This window comes from Dipodomys merriami, unplaced genomic scaffold (assembly GCF_024711535.1).
Source record: "Dipodomys merriami isolate MVZ:Mamm:240054 unplaced genomic scaffold, mDipMer1.0.p SCAF_19, whole genome shotgun sequence".
Taxonomy (NCBI): Eukaryota; Metazoa; Chordata; class Mammalia; order Rodentia; family Heteromyidae; genus Dipodomys; species Dipodomys merriami.
The window spans coordinates 19,890,245-19,908,820 of record NW_027203270.1 but is presented as its reverse complement, the minus strand read 5'-3'; the positions used below and the strand labels follow the sequence as shown (position 1 = coordinate 19,908,820).

The 18,576-nt window shown below is 38.1% G+C and overlaps 1 protein-coding gene across 14 annotated transcripts in view; it reads left to right on the top strand.

Annotated features, from left to right (window-relative positions):
- Positions 1 to 18,576, top strand: part of Ncor1 (nuclear receptor corepressor 1) — a 171,303-nt gene that overhangs the window by 92,836 nt on the left and 59,891 nt on the right. For all 14 annotated transcript variants that reach the window (XM_070027631.1, XM_070027632.1, XM_070027634.1 and 11 more), the window contains 3 exons: positions 922 to 984; positions 2,812 to 2,951; positions 8,889 to 9,015. In XM_070027631.1, coding sequence (XP_069883732.1) covers positions 922 to 984; positions 2,812 to 2,951; positions 8,889 to 9,015 — 330 coding nt within the window. The remainder of the gene's footprint in view (positions 1 to 921; positions 985 to 2,811; positions 2,952 to 8,888; positions 9,016 to 18,576) is intronic.

The following is an 18,576-nucleotide window of genomic DNA, read 5'->3' as shown; positions in this document are numbered from 1 at the left end:
GTGGCCTTGTTTGAACTTGCTTTTCTTACATAGAAATAAGCCTGCAAAATTTGTAAATAAAGAAGTGCTCTGATTAGATTTATCTTGTAAAAATAAGTCTGGTTAAGTATGGCATTCAGGAGAGACAGACTAAGGGCAGGTGTTCTGTGTTTGTTCTTTCTGTGCTGATTGCTAGGCACTGAAGGATGAACAAAAAGTGTAAGGAGAAGAGGAAGTAGATCTGCTAAGCAGGAAGTCACTGGATGAGGTGGGACTTTCTCAGAATACTGAGAGAGAACATGACACTGGGAGACGGTTGGAACTTTTCCATCTACTTGATGCTAGATACCTATGCTAGCCAATTTCCATAATTTCTTTTTTTGGTGTCAGTCCTGGGACTTGAACTCAGTGCCTGGGCACTGTCCCTGAGGTGTTCCTCTCCCCCCCTCTCCCCCAGGATGGCATTCTTCTACTTAAACCACAGCTCCACTTGTGTCTTTTTGATGGTTAATTTGAGGTAAAGTCTTACAGACTTTCCTGCCTGACAGGGTCCTCAGATTCCATCCCCCCTGAACAGCTAAGATGATAGGTGTGGGCCACTGGCACAGGGCTTGAATGTTTTTTTTTCTTGTTATTGTTGTTGGTTGTGGGGCTTGAACTCTGGTGTGGACACTGTCCCTGAGCTCTTCAGCTCAAGCTGAGCTCTCTACCACTTGAGCCATAGAGCTACTTCCGGTTTTCTTGTGGTTTATTGGAGATAAGAGTCTCACTTTTCTGCCAGGGCTGGCTTTGAACCTTGATTCTTAGCTCTCAGCCTCCTGTAAAGCTAGGATTACAGGCCTGAGCCACCAGCACCCAGTATGTTTTTACATCAACTATGTTCTCAATTACATGGTTTGTCTGAATGAGGGTTAACTTAGTTTTCTTAACTGTATTTCTCAGTTTCCACAGAGCCCGTAGAAACCTCTCGATGGACAGAAGAAGAAATGGAAGTTGCTAAGAAAGGTAAATCATAATGGTTCAGACCTCTGGGCTTTTTGTTTTTATCTTTTAAATAGTGATTAGTAATGAATGGGATGGAGCTAAGTTTTAAATTGGAAGAATACAATTCTTCCAAAAGAAAATATAGAATTTCAAAATACGTAATGTAAGTACTCAATAAGTATCCCAGTGTGCCTTAAAATGGCCATATTTTAAGGACGTAAGAGATTCTCTCTCTATAGTTTGAACAAGTTTATCCACTTTTTTTTTTCTTTTTACCAGTACTGAGGCTTGAACTCAGGATCTGGGTACTGTTCCTGAGCTTCTTTGTGCTCAAGGCTTGCGCTTTACCACTTAAGACACAGTGACACTTCTGGTTTTTTGAGTCGTTTTTTTGGCGATTAGCATCTCATGGGGACCTTTCTACCCCAGCTGGCTTTGAACCATGATCCCCATATCTTAGCCGGAGATAATTGTCTTATGGACTTTCCTGCCCAGGGTTGCTTTGTACTGTAGTCCTCAGATCTCAGCCTCCTAAGTAGCTAGGATTACTGGCATGAGCAATCAGCTCCTGGCTTCATACTTTTTGACTAGACTCATCTCAAACCTTGATCCTCTTGACTGTGCCTCCTAAATAGCTGGGATTACAGGTATGAGCCACTGTGCTTGACCTCATTTAAAATCTATTTGCTATAATTGACATATGCTAAATTTATATAATTAAAAATGATTCACAATTATTCATCAAAATATCATGGTTTAGTAAGTAGATACGAGCTGTATCTTTTTTTCTAGCAAATATACCTATGTAACTATTTATGCCTAGTGTTATACATAGTGTTTAGTCACTATTCTTTTGGTGAGATTTGGTAGTGATCTTCCAGTTTTCATTATTAAAGGAAGCTAATTACATTAACCTTGAAAAACTGATGTTTGGCCTATAAGTTATTTGTACTGGGAATTACTACTTTTATATACCTGTATCTAAGGTATATCTTTGTATTGCTCTTTACATATGTAAATATACATATACACTTATATTCTTTACATGTGTATTTGTGTGATATACAGCTTGATTATAGAAAACTTGCTTAACTTTTTGTGATCTGTGACAGGCTTTTTAAAATCTAAATCTTTGATGGATTGTTCATAAATTGACTAACATTAAATGTTAATTATAAATGAAGTTTCATATACTTGAGATTTTGAGGTTGTAGGTGTTTTTTTTTTCTTTCTATATTTGGGTGTGTGTGTTTGTGTTTTCTAATAGCAGGTATTGTACTCTGTAACTTTCTTGTTTGGCTTCCTTGCTCATTGTATGTGCCCTACCACTTGAGTCAACCTAGCATTTTGCAGGTCTATTGGAGAGTCCAGAAGAGTCTCCTGGACTTTTCTGCTTAGACTAGCTTCAAGCCATGAGCATCCAGGTCTTACCCTCCTCAGTAGCTATGATTACAGGCATGAGCTACTGTGCTTGGCAAGAGTTTGTATTAATCATTTATATTTAGTTATTCTATTACTGGTTTGTTTCTCTAAGTACCCAGTTATTCAGTTTGTAAGTATATGAACCACCACTATGGGTCTATCATTGTTCTAGTTTTGTGGGATGTTTGTATTAAGGATGAGATTTAGTCCTTCCTGGAATGAGCATGTTTTTGATTTGGGAGAAAAATACAGAGATGTAAATGAGTTTTGTGTCTTAAGTATTTTAATAAATATTGAAGTATATTAAAAGTACTTGAAAGCACAGTTTTGTTAAAGATAGTGACTATAACACCTAGGCTGTTTTGTTATTTTTCTTGATTAATTAGGTAGCTGTTAATTAATGCTTGATCTCTTTTTCAAATACAGGCTTAGTAGAACATGGTCGTAACTGGGCAGCAATTGCCAAAATGGTGGGAACTAAAAGTGAAGCTCAGTGTAAAAATTTCTATTTTAACTATAAAAGGCGACACAATCTTGACAACCTCTTGCAGCAACATAAACAGAAAGTGAGTATATTAGAGGTGGTAAGTATTTACTATTTTTTTAACTTCAGAGTGCTTTTGAACTACAGAGAATTGTGTTTGTGTTATATGAGACCTAGTCTCACTGTGTAGTCCAGGCTAGCTCTGAACTCAAGATCTTCCTGCTTAAGCCTCTTGAGTGCTAGAATTATAAACATCATCAGTGGCTCTTGGCACAGAGCTTGTTGTATATTTTTATTTATGTATTTGTTTGTAAGAAGTAGGATAATTTCAAGGGCTAGAAGTCTTGACTCAAATAGTAGAGTGCCTGCCTACCAAATGACAGGATCTGAGTTCAATCCCCTGTACTCCCCCTAAAAATAAAATGCTTTTATTTCTCTATATGAGTTAACTATTGCCTTTTGTACTGCCTTTGAAGACTTACATTTTTCATAATAGTATTTCAGTACTTCTGAATTACTATTATCTGATAAAACATAGGCATTTTAAAATTTATTTTTGGTAGTATTGTATTGATTATGTTGAGCAATTACCAAAACACAGTCCACTCAGATTTGAAGCAAAAAAATTATAATTTTAGGTTTGCTTGGATTCCATAGTGAGGTCTTGAAGTAAAAGAAATAAACAGTTGTAACAATCAGAGATGTTCAAGACACTATGTTGAAAACAAACTTTACAGCTTCGGGAGGTGGTAGTGAGGAGAAGTTGGGGAGGTGGTGAGGAAAGGGATGGTAAGGGAAAAACAAAGGAGGCGGTAACAATGCTCGATAAGAAATGTACTCATTACCTTATTCATGTAACCCCTTTATACAGTATTCTTACCATAAAAAATATTTTAAAAACCTTCAAAATTCAAATCACTTTTTTTTTTCCCAAGAGAAAGCCTATAGAATAAAAAGTCAGGGATCAGAAGATTATTGAAAATTCTAAAAAAAAGAAGTAGTGAATTTTAAAGTTCTTAAAGTTTTTTGAGTTCTCTGAGGTTAAAAACTATTTTCCTAAAAACAGTATACTATATAACACAAAATATAACAACGAAAAAAAACCTAACATAATAAGATGTAATTCACTTTTCCTACTGTATTAACATTTGTGTTAACGAAGTTTAAAGCTGTGATCAGTAAATAGGAGCATCAGTCATTGCAGGACACCACAGGTGCTGTACTCAATGAGTTCTGCATCTCTAAGTCTTTATGAATTTTTTAAATGCCTATTCACTGCTGCCTAGCATGTACAAGACCTTGAGTTTGATTTCAACACAAAAAAGTAAAATATGAGAGTATTACTTCTGATGTCTTTGATGAAGGAATAAGAATTTTGTTAAATCTTGAGAATTTTGTTAAATATTGTTAATTTTTTTTAAATTTTGTTAAATATTTTAGAGTACATATCCTTTTATCTTTTCCTGTATTGTGATGAAATGAGAAGGGTATGTTCAGTCAGCTCTTCTACTGTATGGCAGAGTGTAATGTTTCTGTCAGGGAAAGATTCTTATGTTCTTTCTCCAAATTGAACTAATCCACTATTTTTCATGGAATATCATATTTAATTTAATGTCAAACAGTTTTCAGTTTCAGTATTAGGCAGATAGTTTTTGACATTGGATGACCCTGTTATTGATTTTAAAAAAGAGCTTAGGGTATTTTTATACTTTGCCTTTTTAAAATTCTGTGCAAAAATGAGATGGTTTTTGAAAATATATATTCATTTTCATGTTTTTATTACTATAGAAAAACACCTGAAGCTATATATATATATATATATATATATATATATATATATATTGCCAGTTGTGGGGCCTGAACTCTGGGCCTGGGCACTGTCCCTCAGCTCTTCAGCTCAAGGCTAGTGCTCTACCATTGAGCCACAGTACCAGTTCCAGCTTTTTCTGCTATGTGGTGCTGAGGAATCGAACCCAGGGCCTCATGCATGCAAGGCAAGCACTTTACCACTGAGCTACCTTCCCAGCCCCTAAAAGAGGATATATTTATCTTAGATTACAGTTTTTGAAGTCCTAATTCATAGGCCACATTTCTTTTTTGGCTTGCAGCAAGTACATCACAGCAAGAATGGTAGTGCCAGGGTTTCTATTCACCTGTGGAAAAAAGAAATGGGAAAGGTCAAGTTTCCTCTTTAGGGTCATGCTTTCAGTGACTTAGGCCTCAGCCTCACCTTTAGAAAGTTCTACCTTGTCTTAGGTCATTCTAGATCTAAATACAGCAAGCACCATGAAATTAACATCTCCCAATTATATACTTTTCTGATGAGATCAGTAATAATAATGGCAAATGTTGAAAATCTTGTGTAAATTTTTTTTTGGGGGGGTCTGGTATTGTGGATGATGTAACCCAAAACCTTTTGCATGCTAGGCAAGTAGTCTGTCTGATCTACCTCTAGCCCTTCTATATTTATCATATGACCAGATCATGATGTTACATTAGATATCATTCATTGTTAAATGATTCATAAAAATTTAAGACAATGTTTTTAAATGGATCAGAGTATGAGACAGTTGAGCAGATTTTAATATAAAGTATATGAACATTTCTTGCTGTGATTCCAGGTTATCTTAGTGTAACTATTTGAGTTTTTCTACAGAAAGAATAATAGCCTCTGAAGTTGCCTCCAATACTGTTTTTTTAACCTACAATCTGTGTGAATCCATGTTTTTTCATATGCTTCAATGAAAACATAGTATCCAAGAATAGGGTACATGTGGAAGCACACTTGGAAATTCTGTTTATTATTGGATCAGGCATTATAGATATTTCTAAAACATTTTTAAAAAAGTGTCATTTTTCATTGTTATTCTTGGTTTGTGAAATAGTTATTTTTAAATGTTACAAAAAATGTTTTTTATGTTGACATGTAATGGGTCTTTTGTGTGTGTGTGTATGTGTGCTGTCTCTGAGCTTTTTTGCTCAAGGCTAAGGTTCTGCCACTTGAGCCACAGCTCCACTTCTGACTTCTTAGTAGTTAGAGATAAGAGACTCATGACTTTCCTGCTCAGGTTGACTTTTAACTATATTCCTCAAATTTCAGCTTCAGAGTAGCTAGGATTAGAGGTGTGAGCCACTAGTACCCTGCTTTGCTTGGCTTTTTAAATCAAGGCTGTGACGCTTACCACTTGAGCCACATCTCCATTTCTTTGAATGGTTTTAAAATAGTATGACCCTTGTGTCCCTCTGGGATTATTCTCTTGTATTCCTGTAAGAAGCATAGAATGGATTTTTTTTTTTTTTTGGTCGGTCATGGGGCTTGAACTCTGGGCCTAGGTACTGTCCCTGAGCTCTACTACTTGAGCCACAGCACCACTTCCAGTTTTCTGGTGGTTAATTGGAGATAAGAGTCTCATAGACTTTTCCTGCCTGGGCTAGCTTTGAAACATTATCTCAGCCTCCTGAGTAGCTAGGATTACAGGCATGAGCCACCGGTGCCTGGCTTAGAATAGAATTTTTTTTGGGGGGGGGGGTCCAGTCATGGGACCTGAACTCTGGGCCTGGGCACTGTCCCTCAGCTCTTCAGCTCAAGGCTAGCGCTCTACCACAACGCCACTTCCAGCTTTTTCTTTTTGCTTATGTGGTGCTGAGGAATCGAACCTAGGGCCTCAGGCATGCAAGGCAAGCACTCTACCACTGAGCCACCTTCCCAGCCCCAGAACAATATTACTTTTTTATTTTTATTTTTTTATTTTTGTTGGTCATGGGGCTTGAACTCTGGGCCTGGGCACCGTCCCTACCCTCTTCACTTCCAGGCGAGTGCTTTACCGCTTGAGCCACAGCACCACTTCCAGAATGGAATTTTTTTTTTTTGGGTCCGGTTGTGGGGCTTGAACTCTGGGGCCTGGGCCCTGTCCCTCAGCTCTTCAGCTCAAGGCTAGCACGCTACCACTTGAGCCACAGCGCCACTTCCGGCTTTTTTCTTTTTGCTTATGTGGTGCTGAGGAATCGAACCCAGGGCCTCGTGCATGCAAGGCAAGCGCTCTACCATTGAGCCACCTTCCCAGCCCCTAATAGTTTTGTTTTGTTTTGTTTTGAGGGACAACTGGGCGCTGTCCCTCAGCTCTTCAGCTCAAGGCTAGCGTTCTACCACTTGAGTCACAACGCCACTTCAGGCTTATTTCTTTTTGCTTATGTGGTGCTGAGGAATCGAACCCAGCGCCTCAGGCATGCAAGGCAAGCCACATTCCCAGCCCCTATGAATTTTTAAGAAGCTAGTTCACCCTAGTTCTATGACTTGGACATTGGAAATTGTTTCTTTTTAATTAGTTGACACTTCATGTTGGATCCTAAATTCTGTCATGTTCCAACTAAGAACAATGCCTAGGTACACTATGATAATCTTTTTTTTTGTAAGTTTTTTTTATTGTGAAAATACTGTACAGAGGGGTTACATTTACATGAGCAAGGTAATGAGTACATTTCTTATCAAGCATTGTTGCCTCCTTTGTTTTTCCCCTATCATCCTTTTCCTCCACTGTGATAAATCTTTAGCATTTGGGAGTCTTGCTAGGAGAGGCTGACAGCTGAATTACCATGACAGGTTCTTTGAGGGCCAACACCAGAACTAGACAGAACCAAGGTATACAAATGAAGTATATTTAGCAATATGAGGTTGTAAATACTATGTAAGTAGTGTGTGTGTCTTAAATTTAAATGTGTATGTACGGGCTGGGAAGGTGGCTCAGTGGTAGAGTGCTTGCCTTGCATGCATGAGGCCCTGGGTTCGATTCCTCAGCACCACATAAGCAAAAAGAAAAAAGCCGAAAGTGGCGCTGTGGCTCAAGTAGTAGAGCGCTAGCCTTGAGCTGAAAAGCTGAGGGACAGTGCCCAGGCTCAGAGTTCAGCCCCCACGACCGGACCCCCCCCCCAAAAAAAAATGTGTACGTACGTACTCATACATGTGGTTTTATGTAAATACATAGTTTGCAGAATGGGAGCTACTATTTAACAACAAAAATGGACCTTATTGCTAATGATAGTAAAATGTATTTAGTAATAACACAAATGTTGTATTGTTTCCATAAAATACATGATTTTCAATACTAATTATAGCTTCTATTTACCCCAAGTAGAAAATTATATAAATACCTTAAAATAGTTTTAGTTATATCAATAGATTTTTGTAGAATCATTATAACAATAATTTTGAAGAATTCATGATAGGGATACATTTAGTTCATAACTTTGTTAGTTTTTTGTTTTTTGGTATAGGTCCTGTCCCTGAGCTTTTTTTCTCAAGGCTAGTGTTCTACCACCTGAGCTACAGCTCCACTTCCAATTTTTTGGTGGTTAATTGAAGATGAGTCTCACTCCCTTTCTTGCCCAGCCTTTGGGCTGCAAAACTTTGAACTGCAATCCTCAGACCTCAGCCTCCTGAGTAGCTAGGATTACAGGCATCAGTCAACAGCATTTATGTTACAGGTTTTGAAAGTAATATCTATAACTATATAGGACTATTTGTGTGTCTTCTTACCCCCCCCCCCCGCCTTTAGTTAAATGCTAGCCAAAAAACAAAGAGAAAAAAAAGAAGATACATTAATCAGGAATAGGAGAGGAGAATGGCAACTTCAAAACAGTTTAGTTGTAACTTCAAAAAAGGGGGGGGGGTGTTGAGTTGAGGCCCTCACACTTGTTTAAGTGTTCTGCCACTTGAGACATGCTCCTGACCCTTTTTGCTCTATTTATTTTTTACTTAGGGTTCACATTTTTGTCTTGGCTAGCCTGCAACATCCATCCTCTTATTGTGAACCTCTTGTGTAGTAGAATTGCTAGAATGTGCTACTATGCCTGCTCTAGATTTAACTTTTGATACATTTCTACAGCTGTTGTTAGACACTTAGCCCTCTTCTGTAATATGTGTGTATCAGTGTGTTGCATTATTGCAGAAATGATATGGTTTAATTGTTGCCCTTACAGTTATGTAAATCTGAAATAATTGCACATTGTGTACCTTTTTTAGACATCAAGGAAACCTCGTGAAGAAAGAGATGTGTCTCAGTGTGAAAGTGTTGCTTCCACTGTTTCTGCTCAGGAAGATGAAGACATTGAAGCCTCCAATGAAGAAGAAAATCAAGAAGATAGTGAAGGTATCTCAAAATCTTAAATTTAGTTGTGACTTCTGACATCCCACATGTAATGTATAATTTTTTTTCTTCCCTGAAGAAATAATTTATCACTGTTTTTATGGCATAAACTTTGAACTTGAACATACTGTACTGATCAACAAATACTTATATAGTACTTAAGGTGGTTCAAATACTACAACTAGAAGAGCTTGAAACTGCTAGTCCAGCTTCATGTATCAAGTACCAACATGAATAAAATGTGTGCCTATCATTGCTGAATCTAATTGTTCAGTTATCATATTTCTTTTTTATTGTCTTAAGGTTGACTTCATATTTTAAATTTACGTATATCATATTTGTGCTTCATAATTTCATATTTTTTACTATGTAAATATATTGGATTTATGCTTTCCTATGATAAGAATTAATGAATCTAGAAGGTCCAGTAGAGAAATACTAACCTAAGATACTGACGGAATAATAAAATCCCTTTGTTTCTTGAGTAAACCAATTATAGTTTTTATTTTTTAACGTAAGCATTTTAAGCGCTAATGAAAAGAAGACACTAATAATTTATTTCAGATTACATTACTATTAACATTTTAACAACTTTCTTTTACAAATCGACTGTCTCTGGTGTGAGGATTCCCATAAGGTTCCTTGCAGCCATTTATAATATTACAAATATTTGCCTGTCAGTTGGCCAGTGGCTCACATCTATAATCCTAGCTACTCAGTAGGCCAAGGATCATGGTTCAAAGCCAGCCTGGGCAGGAAAGACCATGAGACTCTTATCTCCAATAAATCACTAGAAAACTGGAAGTGTCACTGTGGCTCAAATAGTAAAGCACTCGCCTTGAGCTGAAGAGTGTGGAGACAGCGCCCAGGTCCAGAGTTCAAGCCCCATGACTGATTCTCCCCCCCCCCCCCCAAAAAAAAAATTGCCTGTCTCATTTGCTCTTTTTCTTTTGGATTACCAGAATTTAAATTGTGAGTTTAATAATAGCTGTTAATCTTTTTTAATTTTAGAAAGTATCTTACTATATAGTACTGGCTCAACCTCCTGCCTTAGTGTCCTAAGTGCTGGGATTATAGGCATATAACATCATACCTAGCTTAGAACTGTTTTGTTTTTTTTTGGGGGGGGGGTCCGGTCGTGGGGCCTGAACTCTGGACCTGGGCGCTGTCCCTCAGCTCTTCAGTTCAAGGCTAGCACTCTACCACTTGAGCCACAGTGCCACTTCTGGCTTTTTTTTTTATTCTTATTTTTTTTCTGTGGTGGTGAGGAATCGAACCCAGCCTTAGGCATGCAAGGCAAGAACTCTACCACTGAGCCACCTTCCAGTCCAGAACTGTTTATCTTTTGTAGGCTTTTAAATTTTATGTAAACTCAGGAAGCCTTATACCTTCCTGTTTGATAAATACTATGTTTTGTTTCATTGATTTATTTAGAGACAGGATTTCTTATATAGCCTTAAGCTGGCTTAGAATTTCCTTTGTAGTCAAGGATGGCTTGCAACTCAGAATCCTCTTGCCTTAAGTCTCCTAAGTGCTAATATTATGTGTCATCTTGTCTTTTACTTATTTTTTTCATTTACTGTTTTTTAATTTTAAAAAATTGTTTATTTGTGGTTGTGGGGCTTGAACATAGAGCCTGGATGCTGTCCTTGAGCTCTTTTGCTTTAAGCTAGTACTCTACCACTTAGAGCCACAGTGCTACTTACAGTTTTCTGGTGGTTAATTGGAGATAAGACCTTACAGACTTTCCTGCCAGGGCTGGCTTTGAACTACAATCCTCAGATATCAGCCTTCAGAGTAGCTAGGATTATAGATTTGAGCCACAGGTGCCCAGCTTTTTTTTTTTTTTTTTTTTTCCATTTTATTTTATCTTATTTTTTGTGCTGGTAGTAGGGCTTGAACTCAGGGCCTGGGTCCTCTTCCTAAGCTTTTTGGTTCTCTGTGACTTGAACCACAGCTGTACCTTTAGCTTCTTGGTGGTTAATTGGAGATGAGAGTCTCATGGACTTTTTTTTTGCCAAAACTGGCTTTGAACAACGATCCTCAGATCTCAGTCTCCTGAGTAGCTATTACTACATGTGTGAAACTCTAGTACCTGACTATTCTTGTCTTTTTTTTAAAATCAATTGTGGGGCTTGAACTCTGGGCCTGGGCACTGTCCCTGAGCTCTTCAGCTAAAGGCTAGCGCTCTACACCTTGAGCTACAGTGCCACTTAGTTTTCTGGTGGTTTATTGGAGATAGAGTCTCAGAGAATTTCTTGCCTAGGCTGGCTTTGAACCATGATCCACAGATCTCAGCCTCCTGAGTAGCTAAGATTACAATCATGAGCCACTGGCGCTTGGCTTATTCTTGTCTTTTAAATATAAAATTTGTCTTGAAATGAGTTTTGTCTTTGAACAAGGAAACTTTTTCTGTGAGTCTTTTTAAAGAAGAATTTTTATTATTATAAAGGTGAAATACAGAAGGTTACAATTGCATAAGTCAGGTAAAGAGTGTATTTCTTTTTGGACAATTTCTTCACTTTCTATCACTTTTTCTCTCCTGTCTCTACCCACAAGTTCAGGCTTTTTCTGGGGGGTGGCGAGGGTTAAAATGAAGTAATACGGGTGTAAAGAGAATATTGGAGGAAGCTCACTCTTATAATAATGCTGCAAATGCAATTTACTATACTCATGGTACTTTCAGAGCCCATAAGAGTCGGTGCATTTACAAAAGTTTTAGCTGGTAGCTAGTATTTCCTGGTATTACAAATGTAAATGAAACCTGGACAGTTGTTTCTCTTTTTTTACAATGTCAGTCACTGTGTGAAAATATTCGTGGAGAGAGAGACCATGTCCACAGAATTTTTATTCTAGTGTAATTTTTTTTTTTTCTTTGGGTCCAGTCGTGGGGCCTGAACTCTGGCCTGGGCGCTGTCCCTCAGCTCTTCAGCTCAAGGCTAGCGCTGTACCACTTGAGCCACAGTGCCACTTCCAGCTTTTTTCTTTTTGCTTATATGGTGCTGAGGAATCGAACCCAGGGCCTCAGACATGCAAGGCAAGCGCTCTACCACTGAGCCACCTTCCCAGCACTCTAGTGTAATTTTTGATTCATTCCATTTTATTTATCTCTTCCTGTATCTCATTTATAAGTAAATTTTAACATGAATGTATAGGTGGAGAAAAGGTAGTATATGTATTTATATTTGGTACTGTATATAGCTACAGGTACAGTGTGGTTTTGGAACACACTTCCTGGGACAATATAGGTCAACTGTATTAATCTTTTTGGCTGTTATAATAGAATACTATACACTGGATGGCTTAAACTACAGACACTTATTTTTGCCTATTAGGAGGCTGAAAATCATGATCAGACTGCTGGACAAATTCCTTTCTGATGTCAAATCCTCTTCCTGGTTTGTAGAAAGTCCTCATATAACTTTCCTCTGTAGGTATACACTCCTAGTATCTATTCAATAACAGCTCTGCTGGATTAGAGGCCGCTGTTATAACTTCATTTAACTTCAGTTTAAGACCCTGTCTTCAAATGCAGTCACACTGGGTATTAGGGCTTCAACATTTAAATTATGGAGGGACTCACAATTTAGTCCCTAATAAAGCCCACCCCTATTATTATAAATTTGTTAATTTCAGAACAAAAAAGTTCTGTTCATAGATGGGTTAACCGATTCTTAAAATATTAGTACCACAAAGTTGACTTTTTCCCTTCTATTTTTTTTCCTCTTATTTTGTCTTAGTGTAAAACCTTTTTGAAAATATTAAGATAGTGTGTCCCTCTGATTTGATCCATGATAGCCTAGTTAGTTACATTTTATGCAACCATACATAAGGTTATCCTGTGACATTTTGAATAGTTTTCTAATAATAGGAAATGAAGTTTTATTTGTAAGTTTTTATAGAACAGAATATAAATATATATGAATATATGTTATATGAATATATAACAATATAAATATGTGACTTGTGATTGTACACTTGTAGTTAACTCAGGTGCACTGTTTATTGTGTGACAAGGCTCTTGCCTGTGGAAGAATGAAGAATATAGAATGAAGGTATATATGTGTGTGTATACATATATATATATATGAGTTGAGAATTTCTTTTTTTTTTTTTTTTCTTTTTTTTTTGGGTCCGGTCGTGGGGCCTGAGCGCTGTCCCTCAGCTCTTCAGCTCAAGGCTAGCGCTCTATCACTTGAGCCACAGCACCACTTCCGGCTTTTTTCTTTTTGCTTATGTGGTGCTGAGGAATCAAACCCAGGGCCTCGAGCATGCAAGGCAAGCGCTCTACCACTGAGCCACCTTCCCAGCCCTGAGTTGAGAATTTCTGTGAATCACTTTTCTTAAAATATATTTGACATTCAAGATTAAAGTAGCTTAATCAGAAAGATTTACTACTTAACAAAATTTGGATTTATTCTTATTCTCTTGTTCTAAATAATTACTATATACATACCACATATAAATAATTAGTATTTAATGTAATATGTTTAACATATATTTATATTTATGTAATGTATGATTGTACAAAATAGATAAATATCATGTGGGCACTGGTGGCCCATGCCTATAATCAGAGCTACTGAGGAAGCTGAGATCTGGATCACAGTTCAAAGCCAACCTGACATATAAGTCTCTGAGGCTCTTTTCTCCAGTTAACCACTAAAAAAGCTGGAAGCAGAACTGTGGCTCAGGTGGTAAAGCACTAGACTTGAGCAAGAAAAATCTCTGGGATAGTGCCCAGGCCCTGAGTTCAAGCCCTAGCTAGACTGGCACAAAAAGATAAATAAGTATACATTTGCATTTCTAGGGTTGGAACTTAGGGCTTTGTGCTTAGTAGGCAGGTACTCTACCACTGGTTTCACATTTTTAGTCCTGTTTTTGCTTTTCAATAATTTTTTCACATTGGATTTCATGGTTCTCCCCCCCCCCCCCCCCCCCCAGGATCAGCCTTACACCAAGATCTTGCTTCCTATGCCTTATACATAGTTGGAACTATAGATGTACACTACTATAGTATACCCAGCTTACAAATTGAAATTGGGGTCTGCTAACTTTTTGCATTTCAGATTTCAGTCCTCCTGAGTAGTTGGGATTATAGGCATGAGCTACCATCCTTGGTTTAGGGAAAAAAGATACTTGCCTTTGGTTAACATTTGCTGAAGCATTATGCCTTGGAAATATTCCTAGTATTTTTATTGGTTGGAAGAATACAAGAATGTAATATAGCTGGGTGCGGTGACTCACGCCTGTAATCCTAGCTACTCAGGAGGCTGAGATCTGAGGATCGAGGTTCAAAGCCAGCCTGGGAAGGAAAGTCCGTGAGACTCTTTATCTCCTATTAACCACCAGAAAACCAGAAGTGGTGCTGTGGCTCAAGCAGTAGAGCGCTCACCTTGAGATGAAGAGCTGAGGGACAGTGCCTAGGCCCAGAGTTCAAGTCCCACAACCGACCCCCCCCCCCAAAAAAAAATATATAAACATTGCTGATATCAGATGATTTTATCACTATACCATCACTGACATGTCCCCTGATATTTTAAGGATAAGTGATTGTCAGTTTGCCTTTGAATTTGAGGTGTCCCATCACTTTGTAGACAGAAATAAGGCTTTTTGTTAGATTTTTCATTATTTTAATATTTCACTGATCTGGTTATTATATATTATAGTCATAACCCTATTCTGAGTTTTTGCTTATCCTGTTGTTCTTTTTCTTTCTTTCTTTCTTTCTTTCTTCTTTCTTTCTTTCTTTCTTTCTTTCTTTCTTTCTTTCTTTCTTTCTTTCTTTCTTTCTTTTTCTTTCTTTCTTTCTTCCTTCCTCTCTCTCTCTCTCTCTCTCTCTCTCTCTCTGTCTCTCTCCCCTCCTCTTCCCTCCCCTCCTTTTCTTTTCTTTTCTTTTTCTTTTCTTTTCTTTTCTTTTCTTTTGGATCCAGTCATGGGGCCTGAACTCTGGGCCTGGGCGCTGTCCCTCAGCTCTTCAGCTCAAGGCTAGCACTCTACCACTTGAGCCACAGTGCCACTTCTGGCTTTTTTCTTTCTGCTTATGTGGTGCTGAGGAATCGAACCCAGGGCCTCAGGCATGCAAGGCAAGCACTCTACCACTGAGCCACCTTCCCAGCCCTTCTTCCTATCTTTTGCTGGATATTTAGTTCTGCTCTGTTCCATTGCAGTAGCTTTTTTTCCCTTTTGTTCTGGCCCCAGGGCTTGAACTCGGACTGAGTTCAGGCACTGTCCCTGAACCTCTTTGTGCTCAAGGCTAATGCTTTACCACTTGAGCCACAGCACCACTTCCAGCCTTTTCTGAGTAGTTTATTGGAGATAAGAGTCTTGTAGACTTTCTTGTCTGGGCAGCCTCCTGAGTAGCTAGGAACACAGGTATGAGCCACTAGCTCCTGGCTACAGTAACTTTTTGTTTGGTTTTGCTTCTTTTTGTTCCATTCTATTTTTTTCTTTCCACCTAGTAGAATGTTTATATCCAATCATGTATATTCTCTTCCATTTTTAACAAAATTGAAATCCCAAGACCTGTTACTGATGATGCCTGTATTGAATGATCTTTGTACTTCTATAAATTTTGGCCAGTCACGTTATTTATTTTTGCCATACTAGAGTTTAAACTCAGGGTTTTGTGCTTGCTACGCCGGCACTCTATCCCTTGATAGACTGCCTTATCCCTTTTTTAAAAAAAATTATGTTTCAGATTGAGTCCCCAGTTTAAGCCTTAAGCAGGCCTGGCTCTAGATCTTCCATGTAGCTGGGGTAACAGGTATGCATTACCACTTCCATTTTTTATTGTTTCAAATGGCGAGTATCAAAACCTTTGTCTGAACTGGCCTCATATCACGATCTACCTGATCCTTCCCTTCTGAGAAAACTGGAATTCAGATATAAGTACCGACACTTAGCCTTTTATGTTTGCTCTTTTTACTCCAGCTGTTCTGTCCTCCCTGTTGTTTCCTTATAAGACAGTCCTGTCAGGGGCCTTGGATTTTCATTTTCTTTTGTCTATAACAGTCTTCCCCAAAGGGTCCCTGGAGCCTCGCTCTCTTCTTTCCTTTGAATAGTGCCTCTGTTGACATGTCACTTTGCCTTACCTACTGCTTATAGTCTCTACCTTTTACCAGCTGATATATCAGGTATTGATTCATTATCTGTTTCACAGGGGAATGTGGGCTCCATTGAGTGTATATAGTTTGATTTATTTCACAGCTCCTGTATGTACTAGTACACTTCATACATACTTGAATGGTTATACAAGTTTTTTTTTGTACAAGTGATATGTTTATAAACTTACAGTGTTATTGTTACCTATTTTTCTTAAGGATATCTCAGAATATTTTCAGAGGTTAATATATTCTATTTTGTTAACTTCTGAACATTTAAAAAATCTTACCAACCAACTTGGGGCACATCTTTTAAAATATAATGAGCCAGTTTTGGGTTTTGTTTTTGTTTTTGTTTTTGTTTTGTCGGTCATGGGGCTTGAACTCTGGGCCTGGGCACTGTCCCTGAGATCTTCAGCTCAAGGCAGCGCTCCACCACTTGAGCCACAGCACCACTTCTGGTTTTCTGAGTGTTTATTGGAGATAAGAGTTCCACGGACTTTCCTGCCCAGGCTGGCTTTGAACCATGATCCTCAGATCTCAGCTTCCTGAGTAGCTAGGATTACAGGCGTGACCCTCCAGCGCCCGGCTTAATGAGCCAGTTCTGATTTAATAAACAAATCATCTTTTACTCTGTAATTGAAAATGTTACTTTTAATGTGGCTTAGGGTTTTTTTAGTACAAGTTATTTCAGGACTTTTGTACCCATAAATTTTCTTAGTCACTTTAGCAATTCTGGATAGTTTTAATATACCAGTTTATGGTCTATTGTAATGTCTGAAGAGTAAAGTCTTTCCTCAGTTTATTGCCATTCATCAGTGTCGGTAGTCTCTCAAGGTCTTATTCTCCCATATCCACCATTGGTTCATCTAGCTTGAATTTTTCTTACAAGTCACTTGGATTTACAGAAGTATGTATTTTGTGTGTGTGTGTGTGTGTGTAAAATCAGTTTTAGGGAGATTTAATTACCTTGTTGTCTATTTTTTAAATAAAATATACAAGGCAAATTGGAAGGCTCTGAAAGTATGTAATCCAGGCACATTGTTGGTCACTAGAACTTTAATGCTCATCAAAATATATGATCTTTACAGTGTTTATAGCTTACTAGGAAAACATGCAAGGGTCAAATACATGTTATAAGAGCTCTGATAGAACAAATAATCTTATTAAAGATACCATAGAATCCATCCCCCATCCCCACCCCAACAGACACATTGGCCACAGGACCACATTGTGGTTTGAACTCAGGACTTTGCAAGGCAGGTGCTCTACTGTTGGAGGCCTCCAGCCTTCTCTACTCCTGGACCATGATCCATCTTGTGTGCTTCTAGTAGTAGCTGGGTGACAGGCACATGCCACCATGCTTAAGGCCTTTTCAGTTGAGATGGGAGTCTCTTGAACTTATTTTTCAGGGGCTAGCTTTGAACTGTGATTGTCTTGCTTTTAGTCTCCTGAGTAACTAAGATTACCATCCCTGGCTTAAAATGCTTTTTAACCATGTGATTTTGAGCTGTTATTATTTTACTGAAAGAACCTTTCAGTAAGTGAACCTGAATAGCAGATGCAGAGTCCCTGTGGGACATTCAGGAAACATCAAAGCCAGTGAGACTGGCTAGTGTAAGAGCCTGTCAAGGGCATTCAAGGATGGTCTTAGAGGCCCTGTTGACAATTTTGGAACTTTCTCTTAAGAGTAATTGGGTTTCATTAAAGAATAAAGATAGAATGGGAAAGTAAGCGATAGTAGTATTTGGCATTTTAGCTTTGTCATTTTTAAGGACATATTTTTATTCCTCCAGTTTTTCTTAATATGTTTTCAAATATGTTTATTTAAAAACACTCAGTATTGCTGGGCGCTGGTAGCTCACGCCTGTAATCCTAGCTACTCAGGAAGCTGAGATCTGAGGATCACGGTTCAAAGCCTGCCTGGGCAGGAAAGTCCAATTAATCTCCAATTAATCAGTAGAAAACTGGAAGTGGCGCTGTGGCTCAAGTGATAGAGCGCTCACTTTGAGCTGAAGAGCGCAGGGACAGTGCCTAAGCCCAGAGTTCAAGCCCCATGACTGACAAAAAAACAAACAGTATTATTGGGGTTAATGTTTTATGTCACTACTGATCACTACTAATTCTTAATACTCAAGTTTTTATTTACAAAGTTGCATTTTTGTTTTTCTTTTTTCCTGATATAATTAACATTTAATTTCAAATGCTGCTTTTCCTGAAATACTGGGGGTTTTTTTTTGAGTGTTATACATTTTATCTTGTACTTTATATGTTTGGATTAAAATATTTATGCTGTTTAGCTTTCTTTCATTTGCTGTATGTATTTAATAATGTCTATTTTCCAGTATGTCTACTTTTTTTTTTTTTGTCAGTTGTAGGGCTTGAACTCTGGGTCTGGGGCGCTGTCCCTGAGTTCTTCAGCTCAAGGCGAGTGCTCTAGCACTTGAGCCACAATCTCATG